The following is a 14011-nucleotide window of genomic DNA, read 5'->3' as shown; positions in this document are numbered from 1 at the left end:
TGCAATGCACGTACTGGTAAAAAGACATTTTGTGCTAATCTCCGCTTGGGGACTCCAGCTGGTTTCAGTATATTACACAAAAGCTAAACAGGGCAGGAGCTGTCAATTTGAAAGAAGAACATACGGAAAAACTCAGCAAGTTAGACAGCATCTATGAAGAGAGAAACAGAGTTAAAATTTCAGATCAGTTAACTTTTATCAATACCTGTAATCAGGTTTGTGGAAAGGAGAGACTACAACCTATCATTCTCCAGCAGTATGTTGAGTGAGGAAACAAGGCAGACATTCTGCACCAGAAGTGCCATATAACTAGCAATGAGCTTATGGTAGTGGTGAAGCAGTGAGCTCACGTTATGCTGTCACCACTACCAAATGATTCTCTTGTTCCTGTTGTGACATTATGTTGTTGATATTCTCAGTGGGATATTCTACTGCATGTTACAATTCCAAATTTAGGGAGGGGCTGCTATGCTGTTATGTCAAAGTAGCTAAAGATTAGTTTTAAAGTCAGATACTCAAAGCATTTTTCAACAAGACAAAACCAATCTGAAGAAATAAAACAGTCATCACATTAACAATTTTTGTATTACCAGAAGCATTCCAAAGAGAGCCAATTGAATTACTTATGTGAAATCATTCAAACAATGACAGCTGTCATTAACAAATATTTGCATGTGTAGATTGTGAACAATGTTAACTCCACGCTTATAGATTACTGGTCTCATAGATTGAAAAGCAAGTGCTGCACTTGAAGGTCAAAGAGAGTTTGCTGCATTTAAAGTTAATGCTCCATGTATCAACAGTTTTTCCCCTCAATTGCTCTGAATGGAGTAAGGTTTGTAATAAAACTCAATAGGTCTGTGCTCAGGTTACTTCCCTAAGTACCAGTCGCTGAGAAAATAATTATTTCGTTCTATAGACATCATGTATCAACTGGAAGTTTATTCAGGTGTAGTGCAAACAAGAAAAAAAGCCACAACTTTGGCCAATTAAAACAGGCATGGAATAACATGATGAAAAAGTCACTGACCTGAAAGATTAATTCTATTTCTCTCTCCAGATGCTGCCTTACTTGCTCAGTTTTTCTAGCTTCTTTTGTTTTGATTTCACACTTCCAACTTTATCTGCATTTCATTTTTATATTGAAAATAATTAACTGACCTGCAGAACCATAGATATATGGCAGCAAAGGCTGGATAACCTAAAAACTTACCAAGAACAAAGTCTCCATAACTTTCGTTGCCGATGCCTGCCCTGCGCTCTTGGCATTACATAGCAAGACAACGTCACCAATGGAGCAGTACTTTCTCAGACAAAATCGCCAAGCATGCTAGCACTATCAAGCAAAGACAACATCACTAGCTAGTATACGTGCACAGGATGCAAGATTACCACATCCCTAAGGATATGTCATGCAGGGAAGCAGCCTAGGGTTTCCAAAGCTGCAAGTCAACAATGCTGTCAAAAGAGACATGAAAACCCTCAACATTAATCATGGCAAGTGGAAACTTCTAGCTGATAATCAATGCAAATTGCAACATCAGCAGTTCACCACAATGACACATGGTTTCAGAAGCTCCAAAATAGACACCAATCCCTGCCACCAAGACGTCAGCAGAGGTCATCTCACACACTGGTAAGGGGCAACTTCATTGGCAGCATTTGTGGCAGACTTTGCCTTTCCAGAATCGGCTTGTTCGGTCATCAAAAGGAGTGCAGATGATCTCATCTGATCTCTCCAAAGTTCTGAAGTTGTATCTCCATCGTCTCTTATAGATAGAAGGATGTCACCTAAAAATTTTTGGGGCATTTCTTTACTCTTAAAGAGATCCTTTGCAAATGTCCAGTTCTGTTGTTGCCTCTTTATGCATCATATATATCTATGGGTTATTCAAACACAGGAGCCCTAACGTGAGCTTATTCCAATCACACTCAACACCCACACTTGACAAGAGATTTATAAAAAATGACAACAACTGCAAAATCATGGGTGCCTTAGTTGAGACTGATTAACTTTAAAACGTTATCAATAGCATCAGATGGGCTCAAGACAGAAACTAATCATGCCTTAAATAATTATTGCGGAAAGCGGACTGAAGTAATGGGAAAACAAATCTGCACCTCACTCAGGGCTACTATTCACTATTCAGCTTCTGTTCAGTTAAACCACATAAAAGTCCTTGGCTGAAACAGAGACTGCAAAGCACTAACATCTGTTGGTTCTTTCATGATTCAAATACAGGATTCCATTTGGAGTTCTGGGGAAAATAAAAGCCCATTCCAAACTTCCTAAATGTCTCATTGGCAATAGTGTTTAATCTGTTATGTACAGCATTAACAGTAAGAAATCTTACCCTTTCACTTCTTATGGAACCTGTCACGTCGTCATCATTTAAATGTCGTTTAAATTTAGGTGGCATGATTACTGCCAAATGGAATGCGATCTCTTCAAACTGAAGTGCAACAAATCTTCAACCTAAAACAAATAATTAAGTGGTATTATTAAAAGTTATGCATTAGGAACACAAGCAAGCTATTCAAGATTTGGGTCTGCTCTGCCAATTACATTATGACTGACATGGACTATATAGTATTTATTTGCATTGGTTCCATATCATTTGATATAATTACATTAATAAATATTAATGGATCTTAGTATTGAAATTTCACATAGACTCAGTAGCCATAGCCCCTTCTGGTGAGAACATCTCAAAATTCTACAACACCTTGGTTTCCTGATTTTATTCGTGGATAGACAAGTTCTGAAGTTGAATTAAAGACTAAATTTTCTTGAATTTTGACAGGGAAAATAATGTTCTAATCAGTTCTTCCTTCAATCTCTTGTGCTCAACTGAATACAAGGCAAATTTATTCCACCTGTCCTGTAAGTGTATCTCCTTGAAAGTTAATATATTGTTCCCAACTTGCAGTGTTCAGAATGGAGTACAGTATTCCAGATCAACGAACAATGCTTTGAGCAATAGTCTGTCAAAACCTTATTTATTAAAATGTCCATTCCTGCTTAATTTTACCAGATAGGAAAACAGATAAATGAAAAGTATTGCAGCTAATGGCAGAGTTTTTTTTATAACTGAACTTTGCTTTGAAATTGTATGCATGCAAATTCTAAATACAAAATATATGGTTCTAATTTAGCACTACCAATGAAAGCACAGAATAGGACCAATCTTTTACAAGTGAGATTGCAACATAATTTTCCACAATTTACTTACGCTCTTCACAAGTTCAGCAAAACACCAACACATGAAAATGAAACCTTGAACTAAAGAGGTTGTTTTATGTGCACTTGTCAAATAAGAGCCAGGACAGTAAGACAGAAAATCAAGACAAATTTTCTTTGTGGAAAGAGTTTATTAAATATTCAGTTATACAACTCCTGCTACACACCAGTCCCACCTTGTCTTCCTTTATAACTGTCCAGTTATCTGCTAACTACTTAATATCTTAACCTGCTGTTGTAGCCACACAATTTGTATGGCTGGTCCAGTTCACTTTCTGGTCAGTGGTAACCTCAGGATGTTGGTAGTGAGGGATTCAGTAATGGTAGTGCCATCGAACATCAAGGAGCAGTGATCAGATTATCTTTTGTTGAGCTTAGGCTCTGCCTGGAATTTGTACAGCACAAATGTTTCTTGCCACTTGTCAGCCCAAGCTTCAATATTGTACAGGTTTTGCTGCATATGGACAAGATTTACTTCAGTATCTAAATTGTTGTGAATTCTGTATGCTGTGTAATCAGTGAACATCCCCAATTCTGACCGATGATGGAGGGAAGGTCATTGATGAAGCAGCGGAAGATGATTTGGCCCAAAATGCCATCTTGAAATATCCTGGGGCTGAGATGATTGACTAACAATGACAATCATCTTCCTTTGTGCTGGGTATGACTCCAATCAGCAGAGACTTTTCTTCTTGACTCCAGTTTTATTAGAATTCCTTCATGCCTACATTTGGTTAAACGATGCCTTGATGCCAATGGCAATCATGAAGCTCCAGAATTCAGTTCATATTCCATATTTAGGCCAAGGCTTAAATGAAGTCTGGTCTGGCTATACCCCAAATGAGCATTAGGAAGTAAATTAATCCTTTCCAACTGTCACTTAATAGCACCAAATGATGATACCTTCCAGCACATTGCTGATGATTGAGTAGACTGATAAGGCTATAATTGGTTGTTCAGATTTATCCTGCTTTTCATGAATAGGGCACATCTGGGCAATTTTCCAGATTGTCTGGTCAATGTTAATGTTGTAGCTGTACTGGAACAGCAAGACTTGGGCCATAGCTAGTTCTGAAAGCCTTCAGTACAATTGCCAGAATATTCTGAAGACCCAGAGCCAATTCGTCTCAAGGAATGCAGCTGAACTGTATGGATACCATACTATAAGGCTATTATTTTCCCAACACTATCTATGACCTCACCTGGACCTTTCCACTCATTTTGCCTTTTCTTTTGCGTTATGTTCCCTGAATTAAAATTTATTTCTGATGGCCCTATACAATGTCATAAGACTCACCAAATTTTCTCAGACTCCAGACTCCACGAAAAAATGGATGACCTTCTCACAGTTGAGGGCATTCAATTGCTCAGAACAATAAGACGCCAACTGTAATCCCTTACCAGCCGGGGGTGGTCACTCATTACTGAGGGAAGCAATGGATTTCTCCCAAAAAACAAATCGATAGTTTGCAACCTCCAATCATGTGCAGTGAGCTCTGGACTGTCTGTACTGGGGCATATATTAATCTACAGCTTGGTTGGTTCGTTAAGATTTTATAAAATATTACACTTATTACCATAGATAACAAAGTGTGAAGCTGGGGATACACAGCAGGCCAGGCAGCATCAGAGGAACAGGAAAGCTGACGTTTTGGGTCAGGACCCTTCTTTTCTGGCTTGCTGTGTTCTTCCAGCTCCACACTTTTTTATCTCTAACTCCAGCATGTGCAGTTCTTGCTATCTCACACTTATTACCATAATTTCATTCACACATTCCATGGCTCAAGGGACTTTATGCTGCCATGTTTACAACAATTTTCATATTTTCATACACATCCCTAAATTCACCATTGGCAAGGTCACTCCCACTGTCAGTTAGGAATTTAGCTGGTGCCTCTAGCCTGGTCTCTATCCATTTCTCCATTACCCCACTAACAATTGCTCTTTTCTCTTCACTTAACAATATTTTCAACTGGTTAAAACTAGTTGCCACATCTACGAAGGAGGAGATACGGTTTTTCTTCCTTTTCCCATACATTCAAGTTCATTTCTATGATTTTGTTAAAGTCTGGACCATGATCATGTCCTCCTATTCTCTTTTTATTTTTATACACATCATATTTAATGCTGACCTTGTGTATATTTAGTGTAGCTATTGCCTCTTTCTCCTGCATCTTTGCATAGGATTTTTGACCAGACAGAAGATGGATGGGCAATCTGCCAATATAGTTTTAAGATAATTAGTCTTTTTTTCTCTAAACTCCTATCCAATGGTGCGAATAACAGCTCCTTAATAGTTTGAACTTGTTTTATAACGACTGGATTATGTAAACTGTAAATCCACTGTCTTGCCATAAAAAATTGCATTGCCTTGTCATGTTCCACATCTAGTTTCATTTGAGCCCCTCTCATTGACAGTCTGCACAACAGTAAGACTATTTCACCTGACATGATGTCTGTAGTGATAAAATGGTTTATTCTAGCTATTTGCGAGGAAACATCACTTTTTTCAGTGATTCCAGCATGGTGTCACCCCCAAACTTTAAGAAGGTAGATCCCTCCATTTCCTGAACCTTACTTCAATCCTAATGATTTGAAGAATCTTGGTAAAATTTTAACCAATTCATTACAGATGCATTAGATGTGCAACCAAGGCCTAACTAACTGTAACTGAATGGGTCTGATACTACATTCAGCTCTGCATGAAGCATCCTGTAACCAGGATAATTCCTGCTAGCTGATCAATATCACCATCTTCTTCTGAACCCTCCATATCATGTTTAAATTCAAACTCACTGTTATCCTGTTTAAGACAATTCATTGTATACTACTGAGCCTCATTTAAAACATCATTTTGCCTTACATTGGGCACTCCTAGAATTTATTCATATGTTATTTTTCTCTAAATCCTGTTGTTTGACTGTCTCCCAGATACATCCCATGGTTCTCCTTTCACATAGACACTTGTGGCATCCATCTGGATGATCTTACAATGCCACTGTTCCATTCCTTGTGTTACCGCTGCATGTTCCATTTCAGCTGCAAGAGAAACCGGGAATGACTGTTTTCTCCAGTTTTGTTTTAAAAGGATTTTTCCATCTATTCTAAAAAGTGTGTGTTTTGTATCTGAAAATCTAACCCCAATTAACATCAGGCATCTATCCACATTCAACACTATAGCACAGTTAACGGCAACAATTTAAAAGCAAGCACCGATTTTTTTTCCAGAACTTGCATTTGGTGCGAAATCCTTTTATACCCACCTTCCTTTTGAAATTTGAATGTGACCATGCCTCATTTAGGTCATCTTCCTTATGGTTAAAATCTATAACATTTATTAGAACTTTTAAACCTTGCTCAGTCCAACTGTTGACTCTCTACCACTGAGAATAGTTTACAATTGATCTTGCTTCTAGTAGGAAATGACTGTGCCAAGGCCATATTCTTATCTGAGAAGAATGCAAGACATTTCCACTTTTCCATTGATCACAGAGTTCGATTTCACAGCAAACTAGCAGGAAATCGCAATCCAACACGTTACACTAGGTTTCAGTAATTCTTCTCAAAATACCTCAAAGTATTCCGATACAAATGTCAATTTGGATTCATACCAGTGAGGCAGAAATCAAGCTATGTTTCTTTGTGGATAGCACTTAACTGCTCAGTCTTAAAGCTCCTTCCACACACCAGTCCCACCTGCCTCCCCCTTCGCATTCTTTGTTTCTTTTCAGAGATGCTATTACATACCTCTGGATCTTTTTTTTAAACCATGATCAAATCGCCAGTGTTACAAAGTAAAACAATTATCAACTGCCTCCTCCTTTATATCTACCTATTTAGTTAATTAATTATCCCCAACTACTGGCTCAATTATTCTTATATCAAATCTCAGACATCCTGTCACACTGACAGATTGTCAATTATCAGCAAATTAAGAGAAATTCCACTTGCTACTTCATGTTAGAACCTAGAGAGCTGGCATTCAGAGATTTTCATCATTAGCCTGACCCATTCAGCCAAAGACATGACCTTCATCCTACCAATCTGGGCTGGTCTAGATCCAAAAGCTTAAGGCCATTTTCTTAAATCGTAACACTATTCAGCACAGATTGCATATTTTTATTATTATTAAACCCTCCTGAACAATGCCATTAAAATTTACAGAAAAAATGCCGTCTGAAAATGTAATCCATCACTGAAAAAAAATTAAACAGACCCAGATGGTTAGAATGATACTGTAAAAAAGATTTTTGACTTTGAATATATGAAACAAGTAGCTGCAATGTGGAAGGTGCTGTCTGAAAGGATGCTGGCAACAGATTCAACAGTAACTTTTCAAAACAGAAGTGGATATTTACTTGAGGAGAACATTTTGCAAGGGTATGGGGAAAGGGTAGGATGAATTGGATACTTCTTCCAATGAATCAGCGAAATGTGGTAGGCCAGGTGATCTGCTTTTGTGCTGCATGATTTTACAATCCTACAAGAACAAATTCACCAATTTTCTGGTTACTAATCTCTTAACACCAAAGCTAAATTTTAATCATATTTCCAGTATTCCTTCATTACCTTTTATATCACTTCTCAATTTTTGTTGGCACCCCACCTCCTGTTTTGTAAAACAGGAAATGGCAATGGCTAGTACCACTAATAAGTTTCAGACCAAGAATATAATAAAAGAAATAGTGACTGTAATTTTAGGGCAAGCAAAATCAGTACTCCTCTCTAGATGTTTTTAACCAACTGGTTCAGAAACATTATTACACATATCTGGAAGAGATGGGCTTTGAAGCAAGGTCTTTTGGCCCAGAGGTAGGGACACTACCATTCACAACAGACCCTAAGAATTGTATGCCATCAGTTCATTGTTGTATTCATATAGCTGAATCAAGTGGGACATAAGCCCAGGCTTCCTGGCTTAGAGATAGGTACACTACTTCTATGCTACAAGTGCCCACCCTTGAGCCCCACCCCAGTATAGAATACAGTATTGACCTCAGCTGTGAAAACAATTGCAATATTAACCAAAAGCTTTCAAATTAATAGCTTACCGCCTGTAGATTTTCAAGTAGCAGAGTGGAAAATAATTTAAAAGTCCACAAGCTCCTACATCTGTTTACTGCCATTTCCTCATGATGATCCAGGAAATAAAATAGCAGAGGTTTACTGCTCCATCTATAAATTGTCTCTTTACACCGCCATTACACTTCCTGTTCTTATGATTCAGAGACTCCTTTCAATTTCATTATTCGGCTCTCATATGCTAATTAAACAACATATACACATCACACTAGTGTAAGAGATACTTTCAAAAGAAATGTATTACAATGGTCAATTTTTTAAAATATGGAAAAATTGCCTAAGAGAATGCCACATTTTTAAGTCTTAAAATGGAAACAATGTTTGTTTTGCACCAATTGCAGTTACATTATGGATAGCTTATAGTCAAAGCAGTGCCAGACAACTCCTGCAGATGATCATTCTCCACACTTTCCAAGCCTGTGGCTTGTTGTTCTGCACATTTAACATTGTTACAAAGCAGAATCTGCTTGAAGTAACACAAATAAACAGTGCAATTGGCCTGAACATTTACAACATTATGTGCATTTCCATCAACAGCTTTTTAACTATATAGATTAGAAAATCCAGCTTCAAACTCTGGTCTGAGGTAGGCCAAACAACCTAAATTGCAATAGCACTCTGACAGTTGGTTTCGGTTCCTTGGACTTGTGAGGAGAGGTTGGAGATAGAGCCTGCCAGACGACTTACAACTGATTACTATTTGGTCAGTCCTGTCAGTAATTGTGTACACACAGAGGTCAGGTAAAACAGGGTCATACTCAGACAAGTTGTCCACCACAGACAGCCCACCTGCCAACTTTCACTGACCTGACTGGAAACCATTTTCCAATAATTGTTAGCATCTCAGAAGAAAAACTGGCAAAACTAAAATGTCCTTTTCTCAAAATATCCCATGGCACACCCTCAAATAGTATATATCCCTCAAACAACATCACTGAAACAGAATATCTGGTCATTATCAAATTGCAGTTTATGGGATCTTCGTGTTGCAAATTGCTGCATTTTCTACAGTATAACAGTGACTAAACATCATAAACATTTCATTGATTGTTAATAATCCTTGCACATCCTGATGCAATAAGCAACAACAACTTGTTTTACATGGCAACTTTCTGTAGCACTTTGAATCGAGTAAAACATTCTAAGGCATTTCACACGGATATTATCTTGCAAAGTTTGTAGTTCAGCTAGATAATGAGGCATATTCAAAAATGTAAGCAAAGATATACATTTAAGGAGCCTCTCAAAGGAGGCAAGCAAGGTAGAGCGTGGTAGATTTCGGGGGCAAATTTCAGAGCTCAGCACGGAGGCTACTGAAGGCATAGTTAACAATGGTGATGCGATTAAAACTGACCTGAATTAAAATGAGACCAGAATTGGAGAGAGAGAGATATCTTGGAGGACTGTTAGGCTGAAAGAGATCACAGAAGTAGGCCAGAATGAAGCCATGATGTAATTTGAAAACAAAGATGAGAATTTTAAAATCAAGGTGTCACTGGGAGCCAAAGTCAGCACTGTGTTAAGTAATTGGCACAACTTAGGGTAAAAGGAGCAGACTTTTGGATGTTTTGAGTATGAAGAGTGCACTTGTATAAAATCTAAAATTATGCTTTCCGATTATGTCACGGGGGGGGGGGCAACATGGGTATTACAAATTAAGGGGATTAAGATTGATCCGAGCGACACCAGGTAAATGGTGCAGGAGCAGGTATAGAGCCCACCTCGGTATTGGAGAAATGCAGATTCTCTACACTACAGTCAACACTGGTCAAGCATTTACGGTGGGTAGGAAGTTGAGAGGTGACCTTATAGAGGTTTATAAAAGCATGAGAGGTATAGATAAAGTGAGTGGCAGGTGTCTTTTTCCTAGGGTCGGGGATTTCAAGACTAGGAGGCATATTTTTAAGGTGAGAGGAAAAAGATTTTAAAAAGGTACGAGGGCAATTTTTTTTAAAACACAGAGTGGTGTTTGTGTGGAATGAACTTCCAGAGAAAGTGGTGGGTGTGAGTACAGTTACAACATCTAAAAGACATTTAGACAAGTACACGAATAAGAAATCATTGTAGGGATATGAGCCAAGTGCAGGCAGGTGGGACTAGTTTAGGATTATGGTCAGCATAGACTGGTTGGACCTGTGCTATATGACTGAGGATATACATCATAAAATATGTATCCTTGGATCCAAAAAGATATAAGTGACGCCAATGACTCGGATTCCCATTTCTGAAATGTCAGCATAAATGACTGCAGACCTCGAAACACATGCATTTGAAATGTCATAATATTCAAGGCGCTACAGCCAAGTGCTGCAAAGTGGGATTAGTGTAGACAGGTCGGCATAGGCTTGATGGGCCTCTTCTGTGCTATGTGACTTGGAGACATGTGGATCAGTAACACAAACTCAGGGACTACAAGCCTCGGTGACCAATGGCAGGCATAGGGGGGGGAGGGGGTTGGTCTCTGTAACGGTGTAGGAGCAGGAGCTCTGCGTCCTCAAGGCAGGGGTGAGTTTTCCGTGACCCCATGGATGGTGGGGCTGCGACCAGGGCTGAGGGTGGTTCTCTGTGTCCCCAGGGATAGTGGGGCTGTGACTGGGGGGCTAAAGAGGGTGGGGCAGCTCTCTATGACCTGGGAATAGGAGACCTAGAGGTGGTGGTGGTGGTGGTAGGTGGGGGTGAGGCACTCTGTGACCGGTTCCGTACAGGGGCATGGTCCGTCCTCTCACCCACTCACCCACTGACGGATCCTCCGGTCCGGGGTCTCATCCTTACCTTCTACCCGCCTCCTCTCGGGCCCGGTGTCTCTCGCCCAGTCCCCGGTTGACTGTGTCAGCACGGCTTCACTCTCCCGGGGCCCCGGGCCTTGGCCTGGTCTCTCTCTCTCTCTCTCTCTGGGCCTTGGCCTGGACACTGTCACTCTCCCTCTCCCTGGACCGCGGGCCTTGGCCTGGACTCACACTCTCTCACTCTGTATAGTTTTGGGCCTTGGCCCGGACTCTCTCGCTCTCTCTCTGGGCCCCGGGAGCTGCAGAAGAGTGCGGCCTCGGACCGACACAAGCCCCGCCCCCCCCGTCTCCATAGAAACAGTGTGTTTTGTGTGTTGTGGGGGGGGCGGGGGGGAGATGGAGGTGAGAGAGATGGAGAGAGTGAGAAATGTGCCATGTGGGAGGGATGGTGAAACTGGGGGCAGGACAGATTGGGAGGGACAAGGAGGTAATTTTTACTTGTTGCTGGGATGTGAGCATCGATGGCAGCCCACACATCTCCCTCCCTAATTACCCAGAGGGCATTTGAAAGTGAACCACATTGATATGGGTCTGGAGTCACAAAGGACATGAGTGAACCAGTTGGGGTTTTATGACAATCCAAATGACATTAGTGTCATTGATTTATTTATTGTCAAGGGTATTTGTTCCGTGTACTTGTTACAAATACGGTGAAAAGTGCTGTGTAATGTCGCCGCTCTCCAGTGCCATCTTAAACAAAAACCAGACATAGAGAATAAAGGTAGAAAAATGAAGTAAAAGGTTCAACATGACAGTCTGTAGCCATAACCAACGTGGACATTATTACACCAACTTTTAATTCCAAACTTTTTACTAGAGTACACATTTCACCATCTGCCATGGAGGAATCAAACCTGTGCCCCCGGAGCATTAGCCTAGCGTACCAGTATTATTACCACAATGCCACTGTCTCCTCTAGGGGGTAGTAGGGGTGGGAATTGGGGAGAGGGAGAATCAGAAGGGAGGAAGCTGGGGACTCAGTGGGGGGATTGGGATATGGTGATTTGGGAGGGTGGGGAATTGCACGGGAGGGAGGTGGGCGGAATTGGGTGAGGGAGTATTAGGGAGGGAAGGGAAAATTAGGAGAGGGAATAGGAAGGTGTTTGGGAATGTGACAATTGGGAATGTCAGAGGGAAAGAAGGAGAAATATGCAAGGAGTCAGGAGGGCTAAAAAGGGTCATGAAAAGTCATTGGCCAACAGGATTAAGGAAAATCCCAAGGCTTTTTATAGATATATAAAGAGCAAGAGGGTAGCCAGGCAGAGGGTTGGCCCTCTCAAGGAAATGGAAGGGATTTTTTGTGTGGAGCCAGAGGAAATGGGCGAGGTATTAAATGAGTACTTTGTGTCAGTATTCACCATAGAGAAGAACTTGGTGGATGATGAGTCCGGGGAACGGTGTGTATATAGTTTGGATCAAGTTGAGATCAAAAGGGAGGAGGTATTGGGGGTCTTGCAAAACATTAAGGTAGACAAGTCCCCAGGGCCTGATGGGATATACCCCAGAATACTGAGAGAAGCAAGGGAGGAAATTGCTGGGGCCTTGAGGGAAATCTTTGTATCCTCACCGGCTACAGGGGAGCTCCCAGAGGATTGGCGAATAGCCAATGTTGTTCCTTTGTTTAAGAAAGGTGGCAAGGATAATCCAGCTAATTACAGCCATATGTCAGTGGTAGGGAAATTATTGCAGAGGATTCTTCGAGACAGGATTTACTCCCACCTGGAAATCAATGGGCATATTAGCGAAAGGCAACATGGTTTAGTGAAGAGGAGGTCGTGTCTCACTAACTTGATTGAGGAAGTGACAAAGATGATCGTTGAGGGTAGAGCAGTGGATGTTGTCTACATGGACTTCAGTAAGGCCTTTCACAAGGTCCCACATGGCAGGCTGATACAGAAGGTAAAGTCGCACGGGGTCAGAGGTGAGCTTGCAAGATGGATTAAAAAACTGACTCAGTCACTGAAGACAGAGGGTAGCAGTGGAAGGGTATGTTTCTGAATGGAGAGCTGTGACTAGTGGCGTCCCTCAGGCATCAGTGTTGGGACATTTTCTGTTTGTAATATATATAAATGATTTGGAGGAGAATGTAACTGATCTGATTAGTAAGTTTGCTGATGACACAAAGGTTGGTGGAATTGTGGATAGTGATGAGTACCGTCAAAGGATACAGCAGGATATAGATCGGTTGGTGTCTTAGGCAGAGAGATGGCAGATGGAGTTTAATTCAGAAAAATGTGAGGTAATGCATTTTGGAAGGTCTAACCCAGATGGAAAATATACAGTAAATGGCAGAACCCTTAAAAGTACTGATAGGCAGAGGGATCTGGGTGTACAGATTCACAGGTCACTGAAAGTGGCAACGCAGGTGGAAAAGGTAGTCAACAAAGCATACGGCATGCTTGCCTTCATTGGCTGGGGCTTTGAGTTTAAAAATTGGCAGGTAATGTTGCAGCTTTATAGAACCTTAGTTAAGCCACATTTGGAATATTGTGTTCAATTCTGGTTGCCAAACTACCAGAAGGATGTGGTGACTTTGGAAAGGGTACAGAAAAGATTTACCAGGATGTTGCCTGGTATGGTGGGCATTAGCTATGAGGAGAGGTTGGAGAAACTTGGGTTGTTCTCACTGGAACGATGGAGGCTGAGGGGTGACCTGATAGAGGTCTACAAGATTATGAAGGGCATGGACAGAGTGGACAGTCAGAAGCTTTTTCCCAGTGTGGAAGAGTCAGTTACCAGGGGCCATGGGTTTAAGGTGCGAGGGGCAAGGTTTAAAGGTGATGTACAAGGCAATTCTTTTTACACAGAGGGTGGTGGGTGCCTGGAATTCGCTGCCGGGGGAGGTAGTGGAAGCAGATACTATAGTGACTTTTAAAGGGCGTCTTAACAAATATATGAATAG

At 40.9% G+C, this 14011-nt stretch overlaps 1 protein-coding gene across 4 annotated transcripts in view; it reads right to left on the bottom strand.

Annotated features, from left to right (window-relative positions):
• vamp4 (vesicle-associated membrane protein 4) overlaps positions 1-11395 on the bottom strand; it is a 54276-nt gene extending 42881 nt beyond the window's left edge. For 3 of the 4 annotated variants that reach the window (XR_007263027.1, XM_048601838.1, XM_048601840.1), the window contains exons 1-2: positions 11096-11395; positions 2355-2476 (exon numbers count right to left, since the gene is read on the bottom strand). Coding sequence is in view for 3 of the 4 variants with exons in the window: in XM_048601838.1 (XP_048457795.1) it covers positions 2355-2420 (66 nt within the window). In the remaining variant the exon portion in view is untranslated. Of the gene's footprint in view, positions 1-2354; positions 2477-9677; positions 9735-11095 lie in introns of all 4 variants that reach the window. The other variant, XM_048601839.1, reaches the window with a different exon arrangement.
• Positions 11396-14011: the final 2616 nt, after the last annotated feature.

The sequence above is a fragment of the Rhincodon typus genome, chromosome 10 (genome assembly GCF_021869965.1).
Source record: "Rhincodon typus isolate 14 chromosome 10, sRhiTyp1.1, whole genome shotgun sequence".
Taxonomy (NCBI): domain Eukaryota; kingdom Metazoa; phylum Chordata; class Chondrichthyes; order Orectolobiformes; family Rhincodontidae; genus Rhincodon; species Rhincodon typus.
The sequence above is the reverse complement of the archived record's forward strand: the minus strand, read 5'-3'. Positions and strand labels throughout refer to the sequence as shown.